This window comes from Silurus aristotelis, assembly GCF_946808225.1.
Source record: "Silurus aristotelis genome assembly, chromosome: 5".
NCBI classification, from domain to species: Eukaryota; Metazoa; Chordata; class Actinopteri; order Siluriformes; family Siluridae; genus Silurus; species Silurus aristotelis.
This window is the reverse complement of record NC_139578.1, coordinates 24,351,747-24,372,579: the sequence shown is the minus strand read 5'-3', so window position 1 is coordinate 24,372,579 and position 20,833 is coordinate 24,351,747. Positions and strand designations below refer to the sequence as shown.

At 34.8% G+C, this 20,833-nt stretch overlaps 3 protein-coding genes and 1 long non-coding RNA gene across 6 annotated transcripts in view; all 4 read left to right on the top strand.

The window, feature by feature from the left end:
* LOC310726179 (butyrophilin subfamily 1 member A1-like) overlaps positions 1 to 20,833 on the top strand; it is a 51,627-nt gene that overhangs the window by 14,688 nt on the left and 16,106 nt on the right. The gene's annotated exons all lie outside the window — the stretch shown is intronic.
* Positions 1,458 to 10,589, top strand: LOC310726182 (butyrophilin subfamily 1 member A1-like). Of its 3 annotated transcripts, none has more exons than XM_083541528.1 (8): positions 1,458 to 1,553; positions 5,578 to 5,634; positions 6,114 to 6,458; positions 6,836 to 7,114; positions 7,367 to 7,480; positions 8,871 to 8,897; positions 9,120 to 9,146; positions 9,440 to 10,589. In XM_083541528.1, the coding sequence occupies exons 2-8, from the start codon at positions 5,580 to 5,582 to the stop codon at positions 9,979 to 9,981; spliced, it is 1,389 nt and encodes a 462-aa protein (XP_083397654.1). In that variant the 5' UTR covers positions 1,458 to 1,553; positions 5,578 to 5,579; the 3' UTR covers positions 9,982 to 10,589. The 3 variants fall into 3 exon arrangements, with proteins under 3 accessions (XP_083397654.1, XP_083397653.1, XP_083397652.1); XM_083541527.1 differs by lacking the exon at positions 1,458 to 1,553 and adding an exon at positions 5,360 to 5,489; XM_083541526.1 differs by lacking the exon at positions 1,458 to 1,553 and having other exon boundaries at positions 5,583 to 5,634.
* LOC310726223 lies at positions 17,876 to 18,382 on the top strand. The gene is made up of 3 exons (XR_014533651.1): positions 17,876 to 17,910; positions 18,015 to 18,142; positions 18,236 to 18,382. It is a non-coding gene; the product is annotated as an uncharacterized lncRNA (long non-coding RNA).
* Positions 20,566 to 20,833, top strand: part of LOC310726180 (butyrophilin subfamily 1 member A1-like) — a 155,832-nt gene continuing 155,564 nt past the window's right edge. Inside the window, exons 1-2 of the mRNA XM_083541525.1 lie at positions 20,566 to 20,664; positions 20,762 to 20,818. Coding sequence (XP_083397651.1) covers positions 20,764 to 20,818 — 55 coding nt within the window. The 5' untranslated portion in view covers positions 20,566 to 20,664; positions 20,762 to 20,763. The remainder of the gene's footprint in view (positions 20,665 to 20,761; positions 20,819 to 20,833) is intronic.

Sequence of the window (20,833 nt, the reverse complement as noted above, 5' to 3'; positions counted from 1 at the left end):
CATTTATATTTGTGTACCTAATAATAGTATCAAATTTAGCATAAAAATGTGACTCATTCTTATTTTTTAATAATATATTTTTTCCTTATCTTAATTTTAGAAAGTCAACATAGTAAATAAACATTCAACCTCAACCCAAAAAACCCTAACATACAAAAAAAGATGTATAACAGTCTCAGCCTCCATTCCACAAAAAACACAGAATTCAGGAAGATCAGTTTTGTATTTCTTTAGGAACTGGTTAGCTAACTTTATTAATGACACAATATTTGTTATATAAATCCAAATCAATTTCCAAATTGATTTGGGAGACAATGAATCAACGGTCTAAAAAGTTTATTATTACATGTTCTTCCTGAAATATCAATACTGATGTCAGCGTCTGGACATTTTTTGGGTTCGTTTTTGCTTTGGCCACCAGATGCCGCCACTGGGCCCTTATCCCCTACTCTCTATCCCTTTCTCTCTTATCCCCTACTCCCTATTTCTTACTCTCTTATCCCCTACTCTCTTATCCCTTACTCTCTTATCCCTTACTTTCGTATCCCCTACTCCCTACCCCTTACTCTTTTATCCCCTACTCTCTATCCCTTACTCTCTTATCCCCTACTCTCCTATATCCCTTACTCTCTTATCCCTTACTTTCGTATCCCCTACTCCCTACCCCTTACTCTCTTATCCCCTACTCCATAGCCCCTAACTGTTTAATGTCTCCCACCTGCTCCTTGTTAGTGTTGTCTATTTGAGTTGCCCTTTTGGCTTGGTTTTTGTTGTTTCATTATAGTTGTCATTATTTTGGTTGTGATAGGTTTGGATTGTTATTTGTCTGTCTTGATATTTGCATTTGAATCTGGATATGTGTGGGTTGGTTTTGTTTTCTTTAGTGAGTGTCTTTCTATTTTGTTTGATTTCTTTGTCTGCTGCTTTTCTCGAGTTTTCTCTAGTCTTCTGTCTTCCCTATTCTTCCGTATTCCTGAGTCTCCCGGCTTCTGCTGTCTTCTGTAGTCTCCTGTCTTCTCCTGGCTTTTCCGTTCTCCTGAGTTTTCCCAAGTATCTTGGTACCTCCTGTCTTCCTGAGTTTCTTCGTCCTGTTTTGTCACTACTTATTTGTATTTGTCTTATTGTTTTGGTAAACCCAGTCTGCATTCGTTATATTTTTGGTTCACTTTTCTTGAGCTGTTTTTGGTCTTATTGTGTCTGCCACTCGCTCTAGCGGCCCGAGATTTTTTTTTTTTTTTTGAGAAATGCCGAATTCTTTACTCATTTCCAACTTTTTCATTAACTGATCTGGATGTACATCTTGTCAACACTGGCCAAATTTTTCCATCCTCTCTGCGCCCAGTTCTGTGGTTTACGTCAATTTGAGAGCGCAGATCTTCTCCTGAGTCTTGAATGATGGATTTACAGATGTCAATCATGCACTGTTCAACATCATCTCCCTCCTGTTCTGGCAGACCATACAACCTGAGATTCCATCTTCTATGATGGTGCTCTTTCATTCAGTCTGTCTTTGACAGCTTCCATAAAATCCTCCAGCAACTCTCTTCTCTGTGGTGAATTAAATAATCTTATGTCTATTTACCTTCGTCTCTTGGTCTTTTGTCTGTCATCCCTAAAATTAAACTTAAAATCAGCGGTCCCTGTAGCAGCCCTTGGCATTGATAAATTAACAGTCTCTATACGGGTGTAGATAATTTATTGTGACACGTTTTCAGTTCACGGGTCGTACTCTTCAACATGAACCATCATCACCACCGTGAAACTTAAATTAAAGAAAGAAAATACACATATAATCAAAATGTAAACAAATGACATGCACTCATTAAAAGATCATAAACTTAAGAGTGAGAAGCTATAAGCTATCATAGCCAGATTCACAGTAAAACAAAAACATACCTTGCAACACTTTACCAAGGGTGCAAAACATTACAAACTCTGCTGAACTCTGACAGTCAGTACCGGTGTTTAAAAATAAGGAAGTACAAAAAAATGGAATCCACGCTACCAATCAGAATACATGCAGAGACAAAAACCAACAGCAACCAAAAAGATACATGCTGTAAACATGCACATCATTAAATTCCTCCGATTAATCTCATCCCGAACACAGGTTCTCTCTCTCTCACACACACACACACACAACCCTGCAATGTAAACAACGGTTCGAACAAATGAAAACCCCAAGGCCACTTAGAGTCCCCAACCTTTTTTGCACCACAGACCGATTTAATGTCAGACAATAAGGTGTGGTGGATAGATATAAAATATACTGATACGACAGTCATAAAAACTAAATATAATAAATGTGAATCCACTGTGTTGTTTTTTGTTCATTTTGCTCGCTTGGGGGTTTAAATTTAGCGGTAATTTATTGTGTTAGTGGCCGTAGCAGCCCCTTTAAGAATGTAGCGTATGAAGGTAAGAAACGTGACCGAGGCATATTAACATGCATCAAGAGTGAGTCATAGACAAATGTGGTGGAGAGAATCCGGTAATTTTCCAAAATAAAACATCGCACTGCTCTGAGAGTTCATGCGGAAAAAAGGACCGAAACTGTTATCTTATTGGAGCCAACAATAAAGAAATTATTTCTCAGTGTTTGCAATGATCAAATGTAAGATCAAGGTGAGGAAATCATTTTCTTTTTTTCTAGCCTTAAATACCACCAACCATCTCGGCCGCCATCTTGAATCAGCTCATGCATGTGCAGGTGAAACACTTGTTTTTGGATTAGATAAAATCTATTCTTGGACAGGAAGTTGTCCTTACTGTACAGTTGGGGTGATGTAATTTCCTAAACACTGTCAGCAAAAGCAGATCTTGTAGTTACAAGCAAAATAATCAACAAGACAGATAATACATACTTTTAAAACGGGTTTTTCTGAATGTTTAATATCTATTGGTCTTTGTCTTCATATGTCAAGTCAAGTCAAGAGGCTTTTATTGTCATTTCTACTATACACAGTGGTACACAGTACACAGTAAAAACACGTTTCTCCAGAACCCTGGTGCTACATTAAACAACAACAAACAAAACAACATAGAGCTACAACACAAGTTACATAAAGTGCATCGAGTGCAACCTGGTGCAGACAGTGCAGACAGACAGTGCAGACAGACGACACAAGACAAGACACAAAACCCTATAAAGCGCCGACCAGTTAACCTACTGTATACTTGATTATTCAGTACTGTACAAGAAAACTGTAAAAACTATACAAACTAAAAACATATTCCAGAAGTGAGTATAAACAGAACAATGTAGTGCAAGAATACAGCAGCAGTCGAAGGTGCAAAAAACAGCATGTAAACAGTATAATACAGTGATAAATGATAAATGTGCAAAAAACAGCATGTAAACAGTATAATACAGTGATAAATGATAAATGTGCAAAAAACAGCATGTAAACAGTATAATACAGTGATAAATGATAAATGTGCAAAAAAACAGCAGTTAAGAGTGAGGTACAGTTGAGAATAATAATAAATAATAAATAAATGAATGGTGGTGGAATGGATTGAGATGAGTGATGAGTGTGTGTTAAGTGTTAAGTCCAGGAAAAATTTTACAGATCGTTACACACATTTGAGTGCGTGTGTGTGTGTGAGAGAATTCCGTTTTAGTTCTTTGTGTTGTCTTTACATGTTCATCTGCTGTCCCGCAGAAGGACCATCATCAGAAAACGCAAAGGCAACGCAGCATGTCGAGGAGCAGCCAACCTTCATCTGTATTGAAAAAAACTGTCTATTGCCTATCTGGGTTCTATTGCCTGTGAGTCACCTCTTGTGATTTGCTACTTTCTACTCCAATCCTCATACAATCACGACATGGATTGTGATCACCTTCAGAGGACAAACAGAACTAGGGAGGATTAAATGCAGTCGATGGTAGACAGTGGCCTGCTGCCCAAAACACAACAAGAAAAAGTTTGCAGCTCAGAATCAAAAGTATAACTGGTGCTGTTGATTGTGTTTTTCCTATTTTTTGGCATAAGCAGTCCTGTCAGTGATGTGGATGAAAGGGTCAGAGATGTTGCAGAGACAGAAGTGTCAGCAATCGCTTCAACTAACATTCAGGATTAAACAGATTATTTGTGGAGCCAAAAGAGCCAACAGAGAACAAAATCCCTTCTAATTTAAACCCTGTGAGTTCATTTGTCCTTATTGCCCTGGGCCCACTCCACCAGCTTTAGGGGAGAGGGTGCTAATTACACAGCCTGGGACAGTATATGATGCATCCTCAGTTACTCAAGGTTAATTAAAAAAATATATAATTATTGTATTTTTTATGTATTATTTTCCACATTGTTTTCCATATTATTTTCCACATTCCACATAAAGTGTGACTTCACACTCACACTTTATGCACATAACCGATCTGTCATATACTCTGTATATTGTGTTCTTATTTAATCTGTATAGTCTGGTCTATCAGCTAAATGTAACAGTGCTGTTATTTATGTCTGTACTTTTGAGAGTCACCAATAGCAGGAACCAAATTCCTCGTGTGTCAAAATACTTGGCCAATAAATCTGATTCTGATTCTAATATTCCCACAGTCTCACCCTGAGAGAAGATGGACAGAAAATTCAGCCTGTTTTTACTTTAATCATTCACAAATTATAAAATAGAATGTGATTAAAGTACCCACATATTTCACCAGAATGTGTAGGGGAAAGTTGAAGATAAATTTAGAAAGTAAATTTGCTAATTTAATATTTCTATAGTTGATTGTGAAGAGCTCACTGGCTGAGACAATAAAGACTGGGAGGGGAACGACAAGTTTTCGCTTTTACTTGCTTTATCACCAACTATCTTTTTAGAGTCTTTCAAGCATAAACACACACACACACACACACACACACACACACACACACACACACACACACACGTTCAACGATAAGCTTGATAGATCTTATTAAGCTACTCTACATATTAGGAGAATCATATTTATGAGCAGGTGCAGTGGTGTGTAATCTGCATTGTGTTGAAAACGGACTCTCAGAACACCAAAATCTTTAATATCATCTCCCTAAATATTAAGCTTAGTGAAGTGAAAATGAATGGATTCCCAGTTTCAGAACTTTAAACCGTGTCCTGAACAAGCCGTCAAAAATTAACTTAACCTTTGTGTTGTTTTTAGAAGGTCTTGAAACTTCAGTTGGAATTTGGAGTTACTGCATTTATGTTTGTGTTGTGTTGATAAGGGTTTCCTTTGGACATTTTGTGGTTTTGGAGGGTCTTATGATGATTTAAAAATTTGTTAATTTACAGCTTCAACTAAAATGAATCACCTCTAACACACATTCTTAGCATGCTTTCTTTGAAAAAGAAAAAAAAAAAACACCATGACTAGTTTCACATTTAGAAACAGGTTAAACAGTTTTACGATTGAAGATAAACTACACTGAAACTGCGCTCTTTTTGACAGACTATTTATTGTCCTCTTATTCAGAATATATAATCCTTACAACGTATTTGGATATTAAGTGAGTAATTGGTTAATAGTCAAATAGAATAGTATTAATCTTGTGAAACCATCTGAAGCAATAATAATACAATTCTTTTGTCTTTCAGGGATGTTTTCATATGTGACTTTTCTGATTCTCTACAGCTTTATGGCATCGAAATCAGGTACGGAAAACAAACACAACTGCTTCTAACATTTAGTTTTCTTGTTTCTCTTGTATATTTTTATTATCTAAACCCTAATGTGTATAATATCCCCCCACCTTTAAAACTAATTTGTTATGATCAGTAAAGAAAAAAAATATATATATTTTTTTACTTTTATTATTTGAGAGCTGCTTGAAATTAAATGTTTGTGATGTTGAGATAAATAAATACATAAAAAATTAAAGTAAAGAATTTTTGCATTTTGTTATGACTTTATGTTTTGATATTCTTAAATGAAAGTACTTTGTAACTGAAGCCTAGTCAGACTCCCCATATACAGGAATAGTCAGGCAGGTGAACTTAGATGTTCTGTATTTGGTCATTATTAATGTTTTTAAAGATTCTTATGTAATGGAATTAAGTGACCACTTGCTCCCAGTATGTATATTCCACCCCAAAATATAATTTTTTTTTTTTTTTTGTTCTCAAAAACACAGAGAAGGTTTTTGGTCCAGATGGTCCTCTTGTTGTTGTAGCTGGTGAAGATCTTGTTCTGCCCTGTTTTATCAAACCCATTACCAGTGCTGTGGACATGACAGTGAAGTGGATAAGACTTGAAAGAGAGGAGTCATTAGTGCATCTCTATGTGGATCAGGAGGACAAAAATGAAATGCAGGCTCAGATATACAAAGAAAGAACATCACTGTTTAAAGAAGAGCTACAGAAAGGCAACACTTCACTCAAGCTCTTAACTCTCCGAGTCTCTGATGAAGGAATTTATAAGTGTCAAGTTGAGAACAAATACTGGTATGGTGATGTTACTGTTCATGTCACAGTTGAGGGTAAGGACAAATTCTTTATTGAAGTTTTATGCAGTTTAACTTTTTATTTATTTTTGTGAGTTTATTTATGGAAGTGTACATGTTAACTGATTAACTCAGACCTGTTAAATAACACAGCAAGAGCTATTTAGACTTTCCCATTAAGGCTTTATTTTTATTTTATTATTTATTATATTTACAATTTATTATAGAAAAGTGTCCTACTTTTAAGATGTGGGTGGGGCTTCTCTCTTGCTTTGATAATGACAACTGCCTGCCCTGCTGCTCGGAGATGCTTGCACACAAAAATCCCAAGTGTCTTCAACAACTGTATTTTTATATTTTGGTATAAAAGCTTGGTAATGCGGGGAAAACATTACTTTTTTCCATTGCTATAGTTCAGGGAAGCCCCCCTCTGATCACGATGGAGAGTTATGATAACTCAGGAGGGATTATTCTAGTGTGTGAATCCGGAGGCTGGAAACCTGAACCTGAGGTTCTGTGGCTGGACAGAGAAGGAGCCACTCTGCCTGCTGAAGACACACAGATACACAGAGATGCTGAGGGATTCAGTGTGAAACGCCGCATCACTGTTTATGATTATAGCAACTCCAACAGATTCTACTGCAGACTTTTACAAAAACATCACATGATGGAGACAGAGATTATTATTAATAGTAAGTGTGAATTATTTAAAAAAATCTCTTTAGACTGATTTTGACTGCAAAATACTTCTGTAACCATTACATGTGCACTCGTTGAAGATTAGACATGAGAATGGCCATTGCATTTATCATACAAAGTAGTAGTAGTTTGCTGATTTTGCTACATACTGACTGTAACAGTATTTTTTTTTTTCTTTATAGTTATCAAGTATTTACACAGTTTGTTTTAACATATGGAACAATGCATTCTTGGTTTTATTTTAGGAAAAGTCTTTAATGCTTGGAAGTGGGCTGTGGTCATTTCTGTTCCAGCATGTCTTTTTGCTGTTTTACTGATAGCAAATTGTATAGCAGTAAAGATTTTCTGCCACAAGAAAGGTGAGAATTATATATTTTTTTTTTCATAACATCTGTAATTACAGTTATACTGCAGTTTATACCATAGCTGTAGTCCACAAACAGAGATTCCTGCAATTTTATGGTTCCAGGAAATGGAAGCACTGTTTATCATCTCATTATCAGGATCAGGTGTCTAAGAGCTCAGAAACCATTATATAAGGCAACAAGTTCTCCAGGACTAAGATAAAGAACCTGTGCTTTATTCAGTAATTCACATTAGTCCAGTTGTCAGTGCTCTATGTGAAGAGGACTATTTAATTTAGTCCTACATCAAACTCTAATCTCTGTCTCTTCCTGTGTTAATTTCCATTACCACAAGCCCTCACTGATAAAGTGAAAGAATAATTCTTTAAAGTATTGTAACAATATCAAGTTGCACCATGAACATCAGAACATTATTACAATATACAGGATTATAGTATTTTGTATTAGGTTCACTTATTTCACTTTATGAAGAAAGCAAAAGTATTTGCACCTCTAGGTAGGTTGATTTAGAAAAAAAATGCTAACAATGATTAATGTTAATTAATCATTAATTAACATTAATCATTGATTAATGTTAATTAATGATTAATTAACATTAATCATTGATTAATGTTAATTAACTTCTACAAAAACATTACAAAAAACAATTCAGTTTGTCTGAAGTTCCTCCTCGGCTTAAATCTGCTGATTTTAATACACTTTTCTATGAGGATTTTAAAAATAATTGTATAATTTATAACTTGTGTAGAATAAAAAATGAAATAATTAAGACAAATAGATGAATGAGCTACGGCTTTACTTCAGTTCAATCAGAGACTATGACAGGTGAGGGAGTGTGTTTGGTTATTAAAAGACTGGGAGCAACAAAGCTTTGTAGATTTAAGTACAATTACAGCTTTTTTTTATCTAAATCCATGATATGGCATCAATCTCAAATTAAACTATATGCAACAACAGATGTTTTGCAACTAAACACTGCTAACTGAGAAAGAAGGTGAATTGTAATAGGATGACTGAGATGATGGGTACAGTGTAGTCCAGGATGGTCATATCACAGCTGAAACCAGCACTGGTGTGATATTAACACTGACGTTTTTTAATATATATATATATAGTTATAGTTATATAGTTATAGTTATATAGTAATATAAATAGTTATATTATATAGTATTTTTCACAATATAAGGTACTCATAACTCACAAGGTGCAGATCAGGGCAGTGGTAGAAAATATGCTCTTTCTCATGTTTATTACAATTAATGCTACCAAATTATTTTCACAAAATTATTTTCTAATTATTAAGAAAAAATAATCAGCAGTGTTAAATGATATTCTAAGAGCATCTTGTCCAAGGCTTTAATATGAGTCTTTTTTATCTTTTCAGAGCTGAAATCCCAGACAATGGAAAACGGTAATTACAGATAAGCTTGAGAAACTTTGAGGACTTTAACCTATTTTTTTGTGAAGAGCTATATGTAGAGTAGGTTAGATTATTAGATTTTTGTATATTTGTAAAAACAAAACAAAAAACAAACAAAAATAATATATATAAATATATAATAATAGTATGGGGTATATTTGATTTGTAATTTTGGTCATTATGAAGTCTAACTGTATTTGCATAAATTTGCAGAATTTATTAAGAAAAGGAAGTATACAGGTAAGAACAATTTACCCTCATATCAGGTGTGTGTGTGTGTGTGTGTGTGTGTGTGTGTGTGTGTGTTATGAGATAATTCATGTAAGTTTTTTCAGTTTTATTTTAACTTTGAAAAGCAAAGCCATAAGCTACAGTTCACATGCTCTCTCTCTCTCTCTCTCTCTCTCTCTCTCTCTCTCTCTCTCTCTCTCTCTCTCTCTCTCTCTCTCTCTCTCACACACACACACACACACACATTTACTGAATGAATAATTGGTTTTGTTATGTGAAAATCTTCTGCTTGTTTCTCTCAGTGGATGTGACTCTGGATCCTGATACAGCAAATCCACATCTTATCCTGTCTGCTGATGGAAAACAAGTGACACATGAAGACACACTGCAGAATCTCCCCGATACACCACAGAGGTTTAATGAATGTACTTGTGTTTTGGGAAAGCAGGGTTTCTCCTCAGGGAGATTTTATTATGAGGTGCAGGTGAGCGGGAAAACTGCATGGACATTAGGAGTGATAAGAGCTAATATTAACAAGAACAACAGGATTAAAGCAAATCCCCAGAATGGATTCTGGCTGGTGGAATTTAGGAATAACACTCGGTATTTGGCTCATGCTGATCCTAAAGTCCCCCTCAAACTGAGAGAGAAGGTGGAGAAGGTGGGAGTGTTTGTGGATTATGAGGAGGGTCTGGTCTCTTTTTATGATGTGAACTCCAGATCTCATATCTACTCTTTCACTGGTCAGACTTTCACTGAGAAACTCTATCCATACTTCAGTCCTCATAATAATAATGGAGGTAAAAATTCAGAACCACTGACCATCACTGCTATTAATGAATAAATAGATGTTTTATGGTCTACCCCATTTATGATTTTTCTTTTCTTTTTTCTTTGTTTTTTTTTTTTGTTTTTTTTTTTTGCTTACTGACTTTTTTGTAAAGCTGACTGTAATGTTCAGATACATTTTTAATTAATACAAAAAATGTAAAATAGTATTCAAACAATTTTAAAATACATTTTATTGTGTAGCTTATATGTACATAGGAATATGCTTATTATCTCATTGCAGCATGGTGTTAAAACATGTGTTAGTCCACTTATGGGTTATTCAGTGTTTGTGAGCTGATTTTTGTAAAGCAAACAAACAAAAAGACAGTGCTGTGGCTCCATGTGAGAAATGTCTCAAAAAGTGTAAATATGACAATTTATCTTAGTTTACAGTTTAGGCTTCTTCATTTTTTACTTACCTTGACCCTATTTCTTAGCGAATGCTTTAAATATATTTTAAAATGTATGAAAATGCATTAGTGATTGGCTGTGTCGGAGTGTTTTTAAAATTAGCCTAGTTTGTCTGTTTTGTTTATTATGATTTTATTTACAGAAAATAAAGTAATGTAAATCAACTTTGAAGTCTGTATGTTACAAATTTTAATTCAATGTTGTTAAGACCGACTAGGCTACTGTTATTTTTAATACTGTATGTCATTTAATCAAATTGTAAAAACAATATCTTGGTGTATAATCATTTCTGTGTAAACTAGACAATCTGGGGGGCTTAAATGAGATAATAAACAGGGGCAAACAACGCAGTAAGCTGGTGCAAGAACAGTAATAGGCAGGTTACACAAAGTCCAAAAATATAGTCCTTGATCAAATACCAGGAAAATAAAGCAAAAAAAAAATATATATATTAATCAGACGGAAAAACAGTCCTATATCCGAGAGCAGGAAGAAACCAAAATTAGAAACCAAAAAACAGTCCAAAAATCAGGCACAGCAAACAGATCAATAAGCAGAGCAAAATTAATACATAAATAAATAGTGATGTGATGTTTGACACAGAGGCTTCGAAGCTTGTATTCAAAAAACGAAACATCTCACAATGAAGCACTGTGCCGGAGATTCATTAGTTTTCCCATAACCACATGATCTGTCACGTTCGAAGCTTCCTTTTGCACACAACCGTGTGACTGCTTCACTTTCAGGTTAAAATGCGCAAATCCCTTGCACACGTTTCTCTAGTGAATTGAGAGTATTGTGCATCAGAGCAGTGAATCTAAACAATCATCATTTAAAAAGAGATCTTATTAAATGGTATTGATATTTTTTTTATATTTATATATGAATATATATATATATATATATATATATATATATATATATATATATAGCTTACATGGTGGATTTAAAACTTTACATTTTCTACAAATCTTTTTGCTCTTTTTTATTAATAAATAAGTAAATTATTAATGGATATATTTTGCGGCAACCTTGCAGTTATAGTTTTCCAATGAGAGTAAAAGTGTATGTTTTGGTTTTTCAAAACATACACTAAAAGCTAGCGACCAAATGATGGAACAGTTTAATAAAATGGTGTAATTTACTCTGTCCAGATGAAAACTTCTCACATCTGGATACTATCAATTGTTTACATTAAATCAATGGAATAGACAAATGAATGTTAAATGTAATTTTTTTAATGTTCAGATTCATAGTTATTATAGCTTCTGGATTTAGATAAAAACTCAATTGAGGGTGTTGAAGTTAAACACTGTGTAAAATATCTGAGAGTTGATATTTCTAGATCAGGTTCAGACCGACTTCGTTATAATTTTCAGCCAAGAATGGACAAAATCAAAAGGTTTTAGGCTGCTGGCTGTAGAGAGATTTGACTATTAATGGGAGAGTCTTACTGATTAAGACTGAGGGCATATCACACATAGTACCCTGCTCTTTCTCTTTATGTTGATGAGAAACAGTTACATCTATTAACTCACTGTTATACCACTTTATTTGGAAAAACAAACCAGGACGAGTTCAAAGAAATTGTTTAACAAGAACGTATATGGAGGGTGGTCTTAATGGATTCGATTTTCAAACCATCAATCAAACATTCAAAATGAACCGGATTAAGAATTTCATTGGTAATAATGAGCTACACTGGTTTTGGATTCCCAACCTAATTTTTAAACAGTGTGGATACCTTAATTTCTTATTGGCCTGTAATTCTAAGTGCAGTAAATTACCCAGCAAACTCTCAAATTTTCACAAACAAAGCTCTGGATTCTTGAAAGATTGCTTTCAAAAATTATTTTCCCCCACACTCCTGTATCATGTGGAATAATGAACAAGTATTATCTGGTAACAAAAAAATTTTTCTAAAGGAGTGGAGGGCTCAAAATATTATTTTTGTTTCTGATTTGTTAAATGCTCAAGGGGACCTTTTTTCATTTTGGATTTTATGTCTTTGAAAAGGGCCAAAGTTTCAATGAGATATTATAATAAAGTGACCAAAAGTATCCATGCTGGCAAAAAAAAAAATATTTTTAGGCATTAAAGTTACAGCCAGTTTAATAATCATATTCCTACACTTGCAATCACTAGTGTTGAGATATAAAAAAAAAAAAATTTATAACTTATTGACCCTCCCCAAAGCACAATATAAATGGAGTATCACATATAGCAGAAAAGGTCAGGAGACCCAATAATTTTGGAGCAGGAAATGACCTAAAATCGTGTTGGACCTGAAATTGACAGACCCTCACTTTGTTTGTTTTGCTATGCTGTTTCTTGTTTTGTGATAAGCAGTGATTGTCCTACAGCCGTCCTAAGTTTGCTTTGTCCTGTTTTAACATTTCGATTAGCTGACTGTAAATATACACTGTATTATACAGTGGTAAATATATGTACATATGTGTGATGTCTTGTTCACCAGTAGTAGGGGTGTGGCTGTCATTTTTGTTGGGCGTGGGTTTTTTGGTGAGTCCTGTTTTTGGTGAGGGAGTTAGGGAAGTTATTAGGGGTTAGGGTTTCTTACCTTTCTTTTGGGATTATTTTATCGGTAATCTAGGTTTTGTAAAAAGAGTGTTTATGTTTGTTATATTGGCCTTGGTCAACCCTGAAGTTTTACCTTTGGAGTACTGTACAAATTTCAATATACCTCCCATTTCTAGATACCCAAGTGTTTGTGTTCCATTCTTTATCTCACATAATACCAGATACACTTACATCCACCTTATGTCCACCACCCTATGCCTTTAATCACGTTGTGTACCCCAACCCTAGACTAGGACATAACACAACACAGCTTCTTTTCACTTGTACTTTCTCTATTATCCCCTCCCAATTCTTTCCTTGATATTGATTCATGCCAAAAAGACCTTAAAAAACTTTTTAACGTTTAACTCTTTCCATTGTCCCTCCTGTAAAGCCTCACATTTGTCCCAGTTATCTTTTGAAGAAGAAACCTTCTCATCACATTCCAAAGCCTTTACACTTGTATGTATATCATTATTGGTTTTAATAAAAACTCATTTTTTCAGTGGTCAGACTTTCAATAAGAAAATCTATCTATACTTCAGTCCTTGTTCAAATGCTGGTGCTGAATTAAAAAAAAAATCAGCACCACCGATCATCACTCCTGTATTTAATACTGAATAAAAAATAAAAAAAATTTAATCACATGTTAAATGTCAATAAAATATTTTATTTGTTTAGTTTAGTTGAAGTGCTGCACAGTTTAATATCTATCATTTTAATCCAATACTGTGAGGACACTTTTTTATTGTAGAATTTTTTCATTACAAATTAAATATGAATAATGCTATTAATTAATTATTTAATAACTGCAAAATATTTTTTATTATATAAAAATGTATTAATCATCTACATTGAATGTATTTATTTCAGCTGCTGATGTCTGTGTAAATACAAACAAACCTGTGTTTCTCCAGAAAAATTAAATCAAACAAAAATGTAGAAATTGAAATATCAGGATTATTCTGTTCTTTTTAAAAGAAGAAATCGAGCAATAATGAATTCTGTATCTGTCGTTACAAATGTACCAGCAAATCCTTACCTTTGCACCAGCAGATACAGAATTTATTATTGATTGATTTCTTATTTTTTAAAGAACAAAATAATACTGATATTTTTATTTCTAAATACGTGAACCTCCGTGCAGAAAACACATTTCTATATGGAAGGACGCAGAGGAAAATTATGATATTTTACAAAATGTTGGAGAGTGGTGTAGGGGGTAAATCATACACTATATTACCAAAAGTATTCACTCACCCATCCAAATCATTAAATTCAGGTGTTCCAATCACTTCCATGGTTACAGGTGTATAAAATCAAACACCTGGGCATGCAGACCGCTTCTACAAAAATCTATGCAAGAATGGGTCGCTCTCAGGAGCTCAGTGAATTCCAACTTGGTACCGTGTTAGGATGCCACCTGTGCAATAAGTCCAGTCATGAACTTTTCTCGCTGCTAAATATTCCACGGTCAACTGTTAGTGGTATTATAAAAAGTGGAAGCTTTTGGGAAGGACAGCAACAGCCACAAAGTGTTAGGCCACGTAAAATCACAGAGCAGGTCAGCATATGCTGAGATGCACAGTGCACAGAGGTCACCAACTTTCTGAAAAGTAAATACCTACAGACCTCCAAACTTCATGTGGCCTTCAGATTAATTCAAGAACAGTGTGTAGCAAGCTTCATGGAATGGGTTTTCATGGTCGAGCAGCTGCATCCAAGCCTTACATCACAAAGTGCAATGCAAAGCATCGGATGCAGTGGTGTAAAGCACGCCACCACTGGACTCTAGAACAGTGGAGACGTGTTCTCTGGAGTAACTGTCTGGTAATCCAATGGACGAGTCAGGCTTTGGTGGCTGCAGGGAGAACGATACTTGTCTGACTGCATTGTGCCAAGTGTAAAGTTTGGTGGAGGAGGAATTATGATGTGGGGGTTGGTTTTCAGCAGTTGGGCTTTGCCCCGTTTAATTCCAGTGAAAGAAACTCTTAATGCTTTAGCATACCTAGATATTATGGACAATTTCATGCTCCCAACTTTGTGGAAACAGGTGGGAACAGTCCATTCCTGTTCCAACATGACTGCACACCAGTGCACAAAGCAAGGTCCATAAAGACATTGATGATTGAGTTTGGTGTGGATAACCTTGACTGGCCTGCACAGAGATCTGACCTCAACCCAAGAGAAAACCTTTGGAATGAAGCGGAGACTGTAATCCAGGCCTTCACGTCGAACGTCTTCTGTGGAAAGCCTTCCAAGAAGAGTTAAAGCTGTTCTAGCTGCAAAGAATGGGCCAACATCATATTAAACCATATAGATTAAGAATCAGAAGTTACTCAAGACAGATGAGCAAATACTTTTGGCAATATAGTGTATGATCTCATCAAACCCATGTACACAGGGAACAAGTGCAGAATCAGAATTGGAGATAAACAAACTGATTTGATATCTCAGGAGCGTGGCGTGAGACAGGGCTGCTGTTTAAGTCCCACACTGTTCAACATCTACATTAAAGCAAATTGAAGCTGAAATCTAATTGGATAGAAAGTCCAACATAAACAGACACTCCTAGAAGCAGCACAACCAAGAGAAAAGCTAAAAACTAAGAAAATAGACTATTGAAAATAATTTAATATATGTTCATGCTATTAAAAAGTAAGTCAGTAATCAGGCATTTTTTGTTCAAAATAAAAATGAAATCATGAAAACTAGAGAACTGTTTTTTAAGCTGAGAAACAATAGAGACATTTAAATTTAATAATTTAAATTTGAACCAGTTCTAACCACCAAATGCCTTTAAGTTTAAAGGAGAAAAATGTGGACAAAGAAAAAACCTGCTCATGATCCAAACCATACATTAATAATAATAATAATAATAATAATAATAATAATAATAATAATAATAATAATAATAATAATAATAATAATAATAAAGTAAAGCACTTCATAAGGTAAAGAAAGCAGTTTTACTAATTATGGACACCGAACAACAGTATGAAATCACCATGTCAGTGAATAAAACACAAAGCAATTTTGAATTTTAATTGCAAAATAAAACTTTGATGGTACACAGTGAAATTAGCAGCTTTAATTAATCAGTTTTATTCTATATTTACTCTTAAGGCGTTAACTCAACAACAAATAGTGAAAGATGCCCCCTAGTGTTGGTGAAGATTATCAGAGTTAATTTCTGCGTCGTTAACTTTACTCTGTTAAGCTCCGCCCCTCAATCTACCCCCTGCGAAGACTCTGATCAGGACAGGAGTTTTCTGGTCGCCATTTTCTTTCAACTCTAAACGACAGGTAAAGTCTATTAAGTAACATACTAAAACATAATTTTAATATTTTATGTGAATAAAATTGCTAATAATACTGCATAACTTTGTGGCAAGAAACCAGTCTGAAAAGGGTTACAATTTTGGCAGCTGACATGGCGGAAATGAATGGGTAATCTTCATAATCGATTTGGAGATACATCTCTGCAGTACATCACCACCAAGGCAGGTGAAAGAAAAATATGCCAGAGGAATATGACTTTGTTTTCTCAACTCAGTGACGCCTTTTCCAAAATCTCACATACCCATGCTACAGGTGGTGTATTTTGCTATTAAATTTAAAGACTTTTTATCTGTATTTTTCTCTTTCTACAGAACATTATTATGATGGTGAAAGCGGTACTTGGTACTTAGAATGCAGAATCAAAACTATACAAGTTTCTTAGCTAAAGAACGACGTGCATCATTTTTGAAGGTACACGAAGAAATTCTGAAATCTCATACCTTTTTCGTTTTTTTATATAGCTCATTCTGCCATCTTTCACAGGAGTTCTGTTGCAAAGTTGCCTTTTTTAAGGATTATTTTTATTTCTCATTCTTAAAGCAGTGTTGAAGCTTTTAAAATGTTTTGTTGTTTATCAGGACAAGGAACGTCTGCTGAAGCGGGGTCTGGTGGACCAACTATAAGAAGGCAGTCAGAGTTTAATCCAGAGACCATCTTGAGTGAGGATGAATGCAAGGAAGCAATTGCATTCATGAGCCATTCTTCTAATGAGGACGCCATCAAGAAGAAAATGAAATTGACATTCGACTTTCACCGCAACATGGTTCTTGACCGCATGCAGTCAAGTGATATTTTGACAGTCTTTCCACGATTCAAAGACATTAAAAGCTTGGTAAAGTGTTTATAATCATACTTTTAACAATATAATAAAATGCACTGATGTCTAAATGTAAGTTTATTTAATGCCTACATTGGTAATGATGATTGTCTCATACTTAGAAAAAATATATTGTGTCATTCTTCTCTGCCTCTTCTTAGATTAAGCAAGAATTTGTTGGAGACAAGTTTGGAGAAGGAGTGTCAGGCAAGCTTCTGGAGAAGTGGACCACCGCATTCAAGAGAAAAGTGATTCAGCAGTGCAAAAAGCTTCCATGCACCAGTGATTTGGAAGAACTACTGCTAGCAGCTGAATCTCCTACTGGTGACTCAGAAGAGGGTGTTCATTTTGTTAAGTTGTTGCAAATATAAATATTAATAATATAAATATTATTGAACAAATTATCTAAGGAACTTAAAGGAGAAGTTCACTTCCAGAACAGAAATGTACAGATAATGTATTCACCCCCTTATCATCCAAGATGTTCATGTCTTTCTTTCTTCAGTCGTAACGAAATAGTTTTTTGAGGAAAACATTTCAGAAGTTTTGGCCATATAGTGGACTTTAATGCAGTTTAATGGCAGCTTCAAAGGGCTCTAAACGATCCCAGCCGAGGAAGAAGGATCTTTTATCTAGCGAAACAATGTTATTTTCTTAAAGATTTGACAATTTATATACTTTCTAACCACAAGATGAGCATTTGAAGTCCACTATATGGACAGAAATGTTTTCCTAAAAAAACAATTTCTTTATGACTGAAGAAAGAAAGACATGAACATCTTGGATGACAAGGGGGTGAGTAACTTATCTGTAAATAATTTTTGTTCTGGATGTGAAGATCTCCTTTAAGGGTGAAAGATTTAGTCCCCATACATTTTTAATGTTTTGTGTTTATACAGGTTGGGATAGTGACCTCTCGTCTATAATACTTCTGTTGAATCTGATCCCTCCTTCTGCCCAAGGCCAGAAAAGACCAGGAAAGGTGTCTGCCTCTCAAGCAGAGAAGCACCTTGTTGTCTTCAAGAAGGTTTGTTTGTTTGTCTGTTTGTTAGGTATTTTTTTATGTTTTAGATTTTAACATATCGGTGATGGGTTTCTTTAATTTGATTGGTTTTCTCAGAGTGGAACAAACATTGAGGAGCATTTTCGAGAAATTACAGCTATTGCTCAGCCCTACCTCCTGACCATGGGACCTCAGAAGAATTCAGTTCAACAGTACTTCATCGTTCTTGATCAGCATGCCATTCCATGCAAGTCAACCTCTTCTCTCGATAGATGTTGGCAAAGTGAGAGAGAGTCCTCGTGTTGCTGAGGTTAGAGCAAGGCTGCTTAGCTAGGTGCCTTACGTTTTTCTGCTCTCATGAAGTGTTTTGTTTGTCAGGCTGAGTTACTTGGTTCAAAACTGCTTCTTAGGCACTTCAGATTAGTTCATGGTTTTGTTCCTGGAAAGAGTCTTCAACTTAAATGTGTAGAGGCAGGATTTAGTTCTGTGTCACATTGGATAACCTTGGCTTACACAGTTTATTAGGGTTTGTGGAGTCTTTTGGGGCTCAATATTGCTGTCGTTTCTGTGTTTTTAAGAAAGATCGCTTTCAGTTTGTGTTTTCCGAAGATAACCCTGAGGTTGCACTAAGAAAAACTAAGATGCATGCTCTGCACTATAAAAGGTTATAAGATGCACTACCTAATTTTTATGCCATGAAATGGGTGTGTTTGATAAATACAATTTAAAGACCATTTTGCTGTGGATCGACATTTTAAAAGGTGTCGCTCAACTAGAGGTAAAACTTGTTCTGCAGTTCTTTCAGCATCATTTTTTGAGTGATGATCTTGCTGGTAGAATACCTGCTTTTGATTATGGTTACAATCAGCAGAGGAACCACAATTAAAAGCTTAAAAAAAAACATCTCCAAAATGCACCAGAGTTGTATGGCAATGCACTGGGAGTTTTTTAGCCTGTACAGATTGACTCTAGGTTCAGGGAAGATGGTGGAACTCAGTGGACTTAAAGGTGGCATTGACATGGTTTCCAAACTAGGTGTGGAAATATCAGAACTTGTCTTTTATATAAAAGTGGATCAAACATCATGGTACAGAGCATCACACTGACTTTATTATCTGTACAGAAGTAGCATGTGAGATGCCAGGGTTTTTCTAAGATCAAGACTATTGCTGTGAAAGATGAAAATGTACTGTTATGTGGAACACTGATGGAAATACTGTTTTGATGACCATTACCATGCATTTACAGTCAGACTGCATCCAGACCGAGTTTTAAAGGTAGTGAATGTTAACGAGCTGTGTTATTTCAAACAATTCGATGTTTAAATGAAATATGGTGCACCAGATTCTGCACTGCATATAGTGCCTTATTGCCATTTTAGTAACTCTATTCAGTGGTGAGCAGTGTTAAATCTTTATGCCAAACAGAGTTACTTTTACTCTGAAAATTGAACACTATGTCGAGTCATTTTATCTTCTGAGTGAGACCAAATACACTCGGGTCCAGTGTTAAATTTACCTCTTAAAGAGTTATTTTAACACTTCAAAATTCACTGTGTAGCAGTACAGATGTACTGTCCTCTAAAAATAACTCAACATGCAGATATTATTGTCAAAATAACTGGCAACAAATGTAAGTGGTGTATTTAGGCATTCATTAGGATGCAGCTGCTTGCATATGCTCATTAACTTCATGTCCTCTCCATCAGTGGTGAGAGGTAATATGAATAACTATGGACAACTCCGGAACAACTCACTACAATGCTGAAATTGATTTGAAAACAGTTGATTTGGATGGATGCAAATCTTCTGTCTAGACTCTAGTAATAACTCGAACATGGATTTTTCCACATAATTTGAGATCAATAATAAACAATAAAAAAAGCTTGTTAAAGACCCTTGTGATTTTTCATTGATTTTCATAACTACTTAATGTACCACTTTTTTCCCCTTTTTTAAAAATATTAATTATCTGCACATTGCTTTTCCCAAACTGAACCAATTCAGCAACTGATGCCATTCCACATCATGTAGTCAAGCTATATATATATATATATATATATATATATATATATATATATATATATATATATATATATATATATATATATATATATCCTCTATGTGCTGATAAATTAAAGATATGAATGTCTTTTTGCTTTTGAAATGATCCTCTGGATGTTTTTTATAGTCCTGCCATTTTAACAAATATTTAATGTTAAGGCCCAGTTTAAAGACTTAAAGTAACAATAGTTAATAAAGTTTGAGCAGTGTGTACAGATGAAGAATTGAGAAAGCTGAACAGACTGAAGGACTCAAGCTGTGCTACATCATTTTCTTGAATGACATTGTTGGAAGACTAAAGTTAAAATAACCCACAAGTACATTTCGAGTCCCAGTTTGCACTGTGATTTAAAAAAAAAAAAAAAAAAGAGACGTGGGCGTGGCTCTAAAATGAAAGTGAAAGTAGATAAACCAAAAATGAGCTGAGACAGGAGTTTCTTTTTTCAGCGTACTTTTATTGAGAGAATAAAAACTTTTACACGAGTAAGTTGTATGGGATAAATTGTTATTTAAGTGTAATTCGTATAATGAAATTAAGCTTGTAACACTGAAGTAATAATAATAATGAACTGCTTTTCAGGAATGTTTTTGTGTGTGACTCTCCTGATTCTCTACAGAGTTATGGAATCACAATCAGGTATCAAAACACTGT